General features: G+C 32.4%; 1 protein-coding gene across 2 annotated transcripts in view; it reads left to right on the top strand.

Moving 5' to 3' along the window:
- The window catches only part of LOC112051088 (homeodomain-interacting protein kinase 2), a 41,748-nt gene extending 31,510 nt beyond the window's left edge, over positions 1 to 10,238 (top strand). For both annotated transcript variants that reach the window (XM_052888685.1, XM_052888684.1), the window contains exons 21-22: positions 522 to 689; positions 1,523 to 10,238. In XM_052888685.1, coding sequence (XP_052744645.1) covers positions 522 to 689; positions 1,523 to 1,670 — 316 coding nt within the window. In that variant the 3' untranslated portion in view covers positions 1,671 to 10,238. The remainder of the gene's footprint in view (positions 1 to 521; positions 690 to 1,522) is intronic.
- The last annotated feature ends 3,018 nt before the right edge of the window (positions 10,239 to 13,256 follow it).

The raw sequence follows: 13,256 nt of genomic DNA, 5'->3' as shown, positions 1-13,256 counted from the left end.
CATATACGTTGAACTGTGCTCGACATTTCTAATTATTTGACATCTTCAATCATTAACGTGATTCGTGATTTGTTAACCAATTGTGATTTTTTTTTTGTTTGAAAACCATATACTTCCAGATTGGTCCCATTTAATTGTCCCGTTGCAGTGCATTTGTCTTAAAATGAAAACAATGAAAATTGCCCGTAAACAGAAAAATAAAATCTTTTTGACAAAAAAAAATCACGAGAAGAACTAAACAAAACAAACATAACATCGTGTTACCTTTTGATCACTTTGAAGGCGGTGCCAAAACAGCGATGCATTAACTCGAGCCGTTTAAATAATAAAGTTTTACGATTTTCAGACGGTTCTTTCCCGTGGGTCTTTCTGAATGGGCTTTAATTAATACGCCACTCGCTTGGCACCGCCTTCAAAGTGAGTGATGAAGGTAGCACATACAGTGTTATTTTTCGCTTTTTAGTTTATTTTTGTGATTTTTGACTTTTTTGTCAAAAAGATTATTGTGTATTCATTTGCAGAAGCAGCAGCGGCGTGACGGGCGTGGGCGGCGTGGGCGCCGTTGCGAGCGGCGTGGGCGCCGTGGGCGGCGTGACGGGCGTGTCGGGCGGCGGCGTGCTGTCCCCGGGCGGCGTGTCGCCGGGCTACCTCACCGCGCCGCTGTACGTGCCCACCTACCACTACCACACGTGAGTATACCGTACCGTGTACGAATAGGTGGTGCCACACGCGCATTTACGATGGGAGTGCGCTGGCCGGTTGCATGTAACGGTACCTCGGGTACCATCCCCTGCGGATGAAGTCACGGGCTCCGGCTAGTTATATTTAAACTGTATGAAAATCGTTTTATGTTGAGCCTCAGTCAATTTATACTACTTTATGATTATGATGTTTTGGTTATCTTATATTATAGGTAAAACATTTGTATATTTTTTTCAATGCAAGAGTTAGAATCGCAATGATTACCTATTGGTTATTTGAGACACTATTGAAATAAATTTAAATAAGTTAAGTTAAATATACTTAAGAAAAACTCTAATATGTGTGTTATCGCCGCGTTGCAACGACTTGCGGTACGGACGACGTCAGTGTCGTAGTGGCGTTCGAGCCGTCCACATCTCTTGTTGTGTAATTCTTTATGGGTTACTTGGGGTAGGCGGGGAGAGTGACTTGAGTGCAAAAGAGTGTTTGTTAACAGTCAAAAGATCCTTAAACCCTACACACATCGTTCACAAGTGCGTGACTTCACTCAAGGTCATTCTAGGGTCTTATTTTGGTTACACTTTCATTTGTTAATTTAGTTGTCCTGACAAATGATGTGAATCATAACCTTTGTTCGACATTAGTTTTCTTATATTTGTAATCACTTCTGAGTCTGCTAAAATGTGATTGAACAAAAATATTTTTTAAACTCCTTTCCTTTCATACAAGTTGACTGGACTACTGGAAATTCTTATTATAAGTGTGCATTTATGGACTATTCAAAATAAAATAACTAAAAAGTTTTTATCAATGTTTCCAGGGGCGGCGTGAGCGGTGTAGGCGGCGTGGGCGCCCCTCCCCCCGCGCACCACGGCAGCGGGGCCCGTCTCCCAGGCTACCTGCAGCCCTACTCCCCCACCTACCTGGTGCCGCAGCACCACCAGCAGCATCTGTGGTACACGGACTGAGCACCCCGATCCTACAGCAGACAGATTACTTGCCACCAAGACAGCTCCGCACCACTGTTGTTGCCATATCACCAATAACTAAGGAATACTGTGAAGAAAATTGGGCAATTCCTTACACATTGTGAAAAAGCTTTGGGCAACTCGGTACCATGGTCGTTAACCAACATTAAGACGCCAAACATCGTGAAAAAGCATTGGGCAATTCCATACTACTGACGTTAGCAATCACCAAATATTGAGGAATATTGTGAAAAACATTGGGCAATTTAACCAACATCAAGATAAGAGAAACATCTTGGCAGTATTGGGCAGTTCCGTTTGTCTTTAAACAGCACCTAGATCACAGGAATGTCGTGAAGAACCTTTGCCCAAATACTGATTACGTCACGATAAACTTTGCCCAATTTGGGAAGACAATTGGGAGGAATATTACACATGTATTGTTATCATCTCCACAGAAAACCTTTTAGATTACATGACATTATGTTTAGTTGACATGTCCATCACAAAATCCTCAGTCAAGTTATACATATCAAAATAAGTTCACCATAAACATCTGTCTACTGTAGCGACGATACGACCACGACACGAGTGCTGTAAAGACTAACGAAAATGAAATCGACACAGAAGACATCGGATCGGAATGTGTAAAGTGCTTCAGTATGTGAAATATAGACGTTTCTAGTATATAAGAGCACTGGATGTTATGTAAATGCACACACTCGCTGTTTTTATCGACGTAACCGGGGCACGTAGTATATGGTTGGATATATGAACCCTTATACGTCTGTAAGGACGGCCGAGTGGACCTTCGAGGAACCAAATCGACCGTTTCTAATCACACTGCAATTTTTTTATTCAAAACTGTGACTAGTGTGTAATTTGCGCGCGTGTTATATATATATAAAGTTCCTTGTGTGCAAATCGTTGCACGTTTGTGTGTCGGTGACAGAGTTATTGACTATGCATGTGTGCGCGGGCCCTAAGTTGGAAAAACGTCTTTATTCCATTGTAATAGAGTTGTAAATCATATGCGACAAATTTCTAAACTGAATATGTTTTAGAACTTTATTTCTATTTCATTAAGGGCTATTTTTAATTGAGGAAATCTGGCCGCCTATCCGTGCGTAGTTTGTAGCTCGATAAGACTTGATCTCGCCGCAAGTTTAAGGCTCCCATGAGCTGTGACACCGATGTGACGTCATTTGAAATGTCAATGGTGACGTCACTGCTGCAGTGTCATAGAGAATCGGAGCTTTGTGACGCGTGAAATGACGTCATATGTGTTTATCTGCGGCTAGATCGTCGCGTTTTAATTATATATTTGTAGTTAAATGATTTCTGTACAAATTAGATGTGAGTTTAGTTTTCACGCACGCGACTCGTTTTTTTAATAAATACATCCCTATAGTGGATTTTCTTAAATTAATTATTAATTATATAAATAATTAATTAATCGTTTATATTTTATTTCGTGTAGCGAACTAATATGCTCGCATAATGATTTTTAATCATAGGATTAATTGATGTTTTAAAGTTTTCTTTTAAATAATAATCATTAAACCGAGCGTTTTATTATTTTCACATTTATTGTATTCTATATACATATACATACGCGATGTATGCCGTAGTGTTTAATAAATATATTAATAGTGAGATATATACTCAGAGGCACAATTATTCGCCCACTTTGATATGACACGAGTATATATATATAAAGTGGGCGGATAATTGTGCTTCTGAGAATATTAACGAATGATGAAAAAAAAAAGTTTATTTTACTTGTATGATATATTTTAGAATTTAAACTATCGTGAGTGTTATTAAATATTAATTGATTATGAAACACGACTAAAACTAAGTGATATAAGGTCGGAGTATGCCCGACTAGTTTCGAACCCATACGGGGCCCTTAGTCATGAGCTGGTCGTGCCGCGTTGCAAGAACCAGCTTATGACTTAGAGCCACGTATGGGTTTCATTAATCAATTAATATGATATATTTGATTGTAAATTAATCTTTTTTTAAGTTAATTACGCTGGCAATGGAGGCAAGTAGGTGTTGCATTTACTAATGTTTTATCAGTAGAATAGAATTTCTACCAAAATATTAAAATGGGAGTTTCTTTTTAAGCGTGTTTTTTTTTTTCAAATCGAATGTACTGACGGACGATCGAAAGGTGTTGATATATATAATTAATTACTATTAATTATTATTAATGTATAGTTTTTGTAGGTTTGTTTTACTATTTTACGTGACGGTGGTTTTGTCAATTAAACTTGATTATTTCTATTAATGTAGTTGTGTGTAAGGATAACTAATTTTAGAATAGAATCTTTGTCTGCCTTTTGTGTGTTAATCAACGTGTTTGTGTGATTTCACGAAAAAATATAGCAAATGTTAATCGCTGATAACGTAGCTTTCCATTGGTGGAAAGTATTTATAAAATCGGTTCATAAAAAAGCAAACAAAACATTCAATATATCATGATTTATATTAGTTTAGAAAATTGTCATCTAATCAAAGCAAAAAATATCGTGTGACGATATTTATCATCGGCCTCTGAAACGGCTCGAGTAATATTTTTAAAGTTTTTTTTTTGTTATAAATTTGGTGGGTTTTTTTTAATTTCCTACCCAATTTGAAATCTCGATTTTATAAATAAATTAATATACAGAACTATTGCCTGTTGGTTATAATAAAAACATTCGCTAACTTACAGATATATTACATGGGGCGACATTTTCCTGTCTATTCTATAATAGTTATCCTTATGTTAGGGATTTCGCTTTAGGTATGAGATTTATCGATGTGTTTATGTTACGTTCCATATCACGTAGTCGGTAGGCTGTTTAATCACACAAATTAAAAAAAAAACATGCTGTGTTTATATTATTACCTAATTAAATCGTATTAACTGGATTTTTGTAGATACATATATAAAATAATAAATAATTACGTAAAAGCGTAGGCTGGGTGGCGGACTTGTATAGAAATATTAAACGAAATAAAATAAAAAAATGTGGTTATTTAAGAGTTTTATAAAATATTATTATTATTATTAATTAAATAATTAATAGTACACAAAAAATAAACAAATAGGTTTATGGAGTTTTATAATATAACAATAGCGTTGTGTGTAATTTGTGTATAATAATAATTACGTATTCACTTTTTTTAGATAGAGAGGAATTGTTATTTAGTTGTTCATTAGCTAAAGTTTTATAAATGCAAATTAATTTACTAATGCGATTTCTAGTTACTTTGAATGCCTGTTTACGGTGCCCGCCATTTTGTATCGAACGCCTGACCAGTGGCGTGCACAAGGATTTTAACTAGCGTATGCACTATATGTATAAAAATTAGAAAATTCCTCGTCTGAAATGTATTCTGTGGTCAAACATAGGTTTGTATTGAGTGCTCATGGTAGGCAGTGAATATTTGCACGCCACTGCGCGTGACGTCATAATATTGATGATACATATGCGCTTGTTAAGCAAAAATAGTTTCGATAGTCAGTACTAACTAATTAATACATAAAAGACAATGATTGACGGGATGTTTGTCAACAAATAAGGTTTCAATTTCAAAATCAATTAAAAATCTTTTTTTTTTTTAATTCTTTTTGGCAAAGCTATTTGTTATTTTGTTTGAAGACAAATCTAATGCTGTTATGTAGTTGTTACGTCATAATTGTGCATTTTTTTTAGAAAGTCAAAATTGACTGACTGAATTGAATTGTATGACTTCTATAAAATTCTATTCTATTATTATTACTCTTATTATACAATTAAAAAAAAGTTGTCGAACATAAAACGGGCTTAAAGCCATTTTAAGACCCTGACTCGATTGGCATTGTGTTTACATACTTACGGGGAACTCAGTAAATAGCGTGAAGATTTTCAATATTAAAACTGTTCTACATTTACAAAGACATAGAGCATAGACAATATGCAAACAATAATGACTCATTTCATTGACAACCCATGTTCGGCTCACTGGTGAGCACGAGTCTCCTCGTCCACCACGCTGACTCAATTGGTAGACTTCCTTCACCGTTTGATAAACGTGATAATTAATTAATTAATGTACACAAATGAAAAATTAGAGGTGCATGCCCTAAACCGGATTCGAATCTACGCCCTCCGAATCGAAGGCCAAGATTATTTCCACTGGGCTATGACGATGTTTATGACGTGTGAAATGTCATAGAAGCTATTTTTGCTTAACTCACATATTTATATGTCAATAATTATGACGTCACTTTGATCGATATTTTTGCGAGCAAATGAATAAACGTTTAGCGGCACATTTATTGATGTTTGTATTTTCGCCTAAATAAATAAATATAAAATAATATTGTTCCATGCCTGGGTACTCCCAATATGCACATAAACATAATCGATATTCGACAGGTCCACTTTTAAATATTTTCATTTAAAATTAATTCATTTTAATTCATTTTTTTATTCGTTTTTTTTTCACATAACCAACACTGTATTGATATGATAAGTGTAAAAGTAAACATTTCTACCACAGGGTGTCAGAATTTGCTTCAAAATTCAAATGTAGCTCAACATATCAAATGTAGGTACATGTAATAGCATATATGTACTTATCGCTTTATAAACGAAAATTTTTTTATAATTTTATTATTGAATGGAAAAAAGCCTCGATTTTTAATACATAATATAATTAAACAGTTTCAAACTACAATTATTAATATACTTAATCAGAACCAATCAATTATTGTCAGTCACGTGAAAATTTGTTTCTGCATAAATAAATATTGCTGAAATATATATGAAATATTTATCTATGGTCAATATTCGTTTTCAAATTATCTCTTTTATTTCGTAGTTATATAAGTTTTATTTTGATGAAACGTTTTAATCTATTTAACAATTTGACGATTATTTAATTGATTCACATTTTTAGATAGCACCATCTCACTATTTGTGCAGTTTTTAAATATTTTGGATTTAATTCTGAATGGTTACAATATAACTACAGAGTAAAAAAAATCTTCATAGTAGTCTCCAAAAATCAAACGTTACCTATCAACGTGTTGAAAAAAATCTCTTTTTCCGCAAGTTGGTTAAATTTTTTATGGTAAATAATACATTCAAAACACATTTTATTTCGTCATGACATTATAGTAAAATAATAATAACACTTGTTTTTAAACCGACTTCAAAAAAGGAGGAGGTTCTCAAGTTGACCGGTATGTTTTTTTCATAGCACATATTTTCATATTTTTGTTGATTGAAGCATATTTTTAAAACCAATGGTACCGAGAAATACGATTCGTTCGCCTTCGATTTTGAGTCAATTTATGCTGTTAAAATTTTCATTATGATTTAAACTCAATAACAATAATACGTGGAAACTGTAAAAAAACCGTTTTAACCGTCGAAAATCGTGTTTTGGGAGTCTTTGCCAAATCCCAATTATCTCAATACAGTTTTGCAATTTTTTTTGTCGTGAAATTAGTTCTAATAAAAACTTTGAGACGCGACTGTAGCGTGGATCGTGCCTTATGTAAATTATTTTATCAATCTACCCTTTTGGATAAATAAAAATCCTACCAAAAGATTTTTCTCTATATAATTATGATGATATATTTAAGTTTTTTTTTTAATTATTAACGTGTTTAGTACATTAGCTTTGCTGCCTGACAATAAATATTATTATTTGTAGCATAGTTTCATTGATTTGTAAATTGTTTTTTCGTATTTTTAACGTTTCTGTTCACTATTTTTGTTTAACAAGCATTGTATTACGTATATGTGAATTACAGATATATTGATATCCCTTTCATAATTTTCAGAAATTTCTACTTTCAGTTCAATTGGGATAGAGATATTTTGATTTCTGTTACTATAGTGTTTTTTTCTATGCACGTAATATTTTTTTAGTTGACACTGATTTATTTTCTTTATAAATTAGTGATTCCTTAACTTTCTTTCTTAACACTAAAATATTATATTCTATGAGCACTTTACTTGTATTTCAATAATTTCATTCATAGTTCCACTTATTCTGATACAATGCTTATTTTCACATTTCGTATTGCGGGATGCATCAATTGTGACCAAAACTTGAATTTGTTGTGAATTTTCTATATTTAAAACAACATTTTAATAAATCTTTAAACCTCGAGATAACAAAATGTTAACCAAACACGCAGATAATGTTACGATTTTTTTTTCTTAAACAGTAATTTGAAAAAGTTTTACTTAGATTAAAAGCGTTGAACGAACTGTAAATGTAGTAGTTTATTTTATTTTTCAAATATGTAACTCAGATGCATCACATAATACGGTGACTTAGACACATGTACTCGTGTATGTATTTAGTAGCGAGATTCCTCTTAGATGAGTTTAGTCATTGATCTCTCAATAATATTATACCTATTTACTCATAGACTCGCCCCATGCGCCTCGTGAACAGTTCGCTTTTATTTTTATCGTGAAATACGATGTTTGACTTGTGTGCGACAATCGCGTTGTGTTGCGACAAACGCGTTGTATTGCGACAAATGCGTTCTGTATACTGTAACGTTGTGAGAATAAAAGCTATGGGCTTTTATGATATCTTACTGATTTTCCGCATTCTAAGTTTTGTTTGTTTTTTATCATAATACATTAGATTTTTCTTCAATCTTATTTAATAATTTTGCAAAATAGTACATTCTTGAAGCGACATTTTTTTAAAAGATCCCTTTTTTTATACCGAGTCAAATATATTATTTCACGTTCATTGTATTAGGATTATAATAAGTAGCAGTTTCACTACGGATTTTTTGGGGTTTTAATTTTTAAGTGTAATAACAAAAGTGGAATGTTAACATAATGTAATTGTATATTTTATCTTTTCATAGTTTTTAAAGATACTGCTGGCTTATTGGTGTTTATTAGTCGTGATTTTAATTATTGCCTTACTATGTTGTATTAATTAATTATGAAATGGGGTATGCATTCGGGTGTACATAAATCTTAAACTGTTTCTCGATTTTTTTTTATATTTGTGGACAATAGAATTAGCAGCATTGTAATTTATTTATTATTACTATTTTCTATTTAACTGATTCAATTTAACCAAGATATTTGGCCCGGTAAATCAATTTATCAATACATCCTAAATTGTAAGTTCTACATAATTAATTGTGATTTATCAAAAAGCTTTATAGTACCTATAATGTAACGTTTGATTTTTAAAATTAGATAAATTGAAAAAATATATAATTCGATAATGTCGATCTAAATAGCACTACATACATACATTAGAAAAATAGAAAAAAGTATTAATGGACACGGTAAAACACCGCAAATAGACATGTCCGTGATTACTGTGATTTTATTCGAAGTTAGTCAAAGAAACTGCTTGTAAATTTGGGTTGATGCAATAAAATTAAAAAAAAATACGTTCGCAAAAAAATAAATGACACCTAAGAGTGTTTGCACATGTCGATTTTATTTCACAGTCGCATAGGAAATTGCTACGACACGACAGTCGCGTTGCAATACTGACTACATGCGACAGTCGCCACGTGCAAAACCCTTATGATGCCCCAATATATGTATATTTAGTTTTAGTTGTTTTAATTAGTTTCACCTAAGTTAACAAATCCCATTTTGAAGTTAAAAGTTGACAATTATTAATTAGGGTACTTGACAATATGTTTATTTTTTGGGTGATTTGTGACATTGTCTCATTTGTCTTTTATTTTAATTTGAACTATCCATCTATATGTCAACAAATCAGGCACAGCAGCAGTCTGATAAGGACAATAGTATTTCAATTACATACTTACACTTACAATTTAGGTAAACAATGAAGAGAGCTTTTAGTGTATCTCTCTCAGTGTCAAATACCGTACAAAGATTACGGTGAAAACAGAACTGACGTCTCTAATCAGTATTGACGTTTCTACCTAATATTAAAATAACATAAAGCTTTATTTATACTCAGTTATTATTAATTTAGTGCGTACAATAAAGAGCATAAATGTATTAGTTGCAATAGAAACATAATTAATATTAGCCAAGTACCCGGATTATGATATAACGAACGTTTTTAATGTACAAATATCGCTGTTTGTAAGTTGTATAATTGTTATTCTCAATGTATATTCAAACGCTAGGATTTCTAATTATTGATAGCTTAAGTTTGTTTATCACACACCCCCCCAACGCACATTTGGGTTATAGTTATTATTATCGATTTCCACTGTGATTTGTATGAAACTGAACTGTAATTTTTAATTTGAGCCGGTGAAACCAATATAATTTAGGCTTACTGTTTGTTTTTTTCTGATTTCTTTTAATTTGTATAACTGTACGCACTTGTACAAGCTGAAAGCTAACTATACACGATAATGGGTATATTATGTTTTAATTTAGTGTTTAGGCGCTTGTGTATGCGAGCTGTTGAACCATTAACAATATTTTTTGGTGATCAGGGGATTAATAGCACTGATATTGTTGCTTAAGATTTTTTTTTCTTCATTTATAATCACATAGTTATTATGAGAGAAATGTAAATAAACATCCAGATACCCCTTTTTATTTTACTTTTATTTTTCTTACCCACCCCGTTTCCTTTTGTTTTTCGTTTACGGTTTTATTTTTATTGAAATGTGGACCTGTCTTGCTCGTCGATATTTGCACCGCCGTGGTCCTAAAACACGCAATGATAAATGATCATTAGTAAACAGATGATTTAGTTTTGTAAAAAGGTTTGCAACAACTGCAAATTAAATAATCAAGTTCAAAATGGCGTTCAGTATTAGAATAGAGTAGACAACAAATACACAGGCTAAGTATGTAGATACGAATACATAATAATAAGAGTAGGTTCGCACAGTGGTTCTGTTCAATTTAAATATTCTTTGACATGAAAATTTTATATTTAAGAAAAAAGCACGGATTTTATTAGTGACATGGGACCACGTGCATTACTCTGACTAAAGCAAAAAATAGACGATGTACAAGGAAACGTTCGGCAGAGAAGCTGATTCGGTTGACGTTCATTTATGCTACACAAAAACAACAGTGGCCTAGTTGCTTAGAAATTGAAATTTCCATTCAAATTGTATTTTACTTGCCACCAAAATATTAATATATTAGGAACTCTTCGGAATGATATGTCCCCACAATAATATTGTCAATAAAGTAGGGTATGGATTCTAAGGCAATATTGTCAAGTACGATTTTAGGCAAACTTACTTTTACCCTGATAACAATATTATTGCGTGTGCGTGGGACCATAGTGTTTTCTGAAAAACATTAATTAGCGGTGTCTCCATCTATTTTTTTCCTTTAGTCTGTGGGCATTCTAGTAGTGAAAATGAATTGCGCATTTTGTACCTTATCACATTGTAAGAGGCTCTAAGGTCGCTTGTCCGCGGCCGGAGCCCGCGAGGCCCTTGTAGTCAATAGAGGCGACGACGCCCGAGCTGCTGTCTCGACAATAACCCAGTGTCAGACAATAATCATTCTTATTATTTGCCTCTTAGTAGACATTTTTGTTCGCCCCTTTATGTAGACGGCGAGCCTGTGGGAAATTTTGCAGAAGTGCTTGAAAATTGTAAAACACCGAAAACCTTCAAAATTTGATTTAGGTTGAAGTTTAAATTCCATAAATGAGAATGGAACGTCTGGACGGACGTAGAACACACGAACATGATATATTTATATATTTAAACTTGATGCAATCAACTGCTTTGCCAGATTAATCGTTGTTTTAAGATACCTACTAGTAGGTACCTATAAATAAAATATACTCAGAGGCACAATTATTCACCTACTTTAATATGACGCGAGTATAATAAAGTGGGCGGATAATTTTAAGTTTAAATGATCTGATGATGAAATGTTGAATTAACCAAAAAGAAAAAAATGAAAGTACATAGAGGTAAGTCTAATTAGGTATATAATATAACGATTTAAGTATCCTCCTAACTCTCCTGCTAATTTCCCACTGGCTCTATGATCATTAGTGGAACATAGTTATATACATTATTCGTAGTTCTAGAATATTCTGCATGAATAGGCGATATCGTTCTAGTGTTATTTTAATAAATATATAAATTTTTAACTTGTCCTTTTTGTAAGTGCAATAGGTACAAAAAATTGTTAGAAATATTAATATTCCAAAATGTTGTGCTGATATCTACTATTTTGTAAGTGAATTTTCTAAACTATGTTAAAATGAAGTTTTATCGACTAAAACCTTTTTCGAATTAAACATTCGTTATTTCTTAAGAAAATTCTGCCCTAATTTTCCAATTAAAAATTAGTAGGTAGTTGATATTAGCACAAACTTTACTAAATATCTCTAAAATAAGATTTTTTTTTTAATTTTCCAATTCAGAACTTATTAACTTCGTAAAACGTTAAATTAAGCGGAAGTAACAATTTTGACTAAATCGTGGCTGTTTAATGTATTTATTTATGTATAAATACTTAGTGTGAAATATAAATAGGTAGGTATGCATATTCTAGTATTTTATCAAAAATATAGTTCTTCGTTAGAGACAGAATAAGTACAATTAAAACAAAAATTGGTATTAAGCATGTAAGTAAGTAATTTATATTTAATAATTTCCGATTTGACCACTAATGATACAAATTTTGTAATGTACCTTGATATATCGACTGAATGTTATATTATTACTTAATGTGCTTTTAATAGAGGCAGCTATTAGAGAATGTTCGCAGTTTGTTATAAGCAGCACCTAAGCTCAAGGGTACTGACGACCTTCGTCCACTAGACCTGTGGCATTGCGATCTACTCCAATCCTCAGAATCGTCTTAGAGTCTTATAAAATTGTTATAAATAAGCTAGTGGATGCGTGGCTTTATAATGCACATAAATTAATTATTAAATTACATATTTGAAAATTATATTATAACGGCTAATTTACGTTTACTTAGATTCGAAATGTGGAATTATTTTACATACTAAAAAAAATTCGATTGCTTGCATCAAAAGTAAATAAAATGTTTGTCTGTTTCGAATTTGCTGACAAACAGTAGAATCTAATTAAATAATTTGTCAGTATGTACCTATTTATTTAATTAAATATTTACACTATGACGATTAGTCGCACAAATCATTTTTTTCTGATGATTGCAATTTACAAGTCTGATCCACATTACTAGTGTTTGCTGCTCCTAGGCTCTATTAGCTGAAGCGCTGGTGGGAAAATGTAAGGATGTGCTTGAAAACAGATGAACTACTGATACTACACTGGACCAAGTAGTTCAGAAAATATAATTGTTAGATTTGTCCTTGCGTTATTTGCTCTCTGTTTAAAATTACTTACTTTTTTAAAACGGTACTAGTGAGTTTTTAGTTGATACAGTCCTTTTCCTCCAAAATAAAAATTGATAAAAAATTTATTCGAGAAACACCTACCTACTCTTGAGAAACATTAGTGTGAATATCATGCTCTCAATCGACTGTATTGAAAAGTTTTAACAGGGAATATCTAACGTACCAAAAGATCATCTTATTTCAAGCATCTGCTTACAATTGCACACCGGCTCTCGGCCTATATTCTAGTGTTATTAAACGTTT

Source organism: Bicyclus anynana, chromosome 23 (assembly GCF_947172395.1).
Source record: "Bicyclus anynana chromosome 23, ilBicAnyn1.1, whole genome shotgun sequence".
NCBI classification, from domain to species: domain Eukaryota; kingdom Metazoa; phylum Arthropoda; class Insecta; order Lepidoptera; family Nymphalidae; genus Bicyclus; species Bicyclus anynana.
Note: the sequence above shows the minus strand (reverse complement) of the source record. Positions and strands in the feature narration are given on the sequence as shown.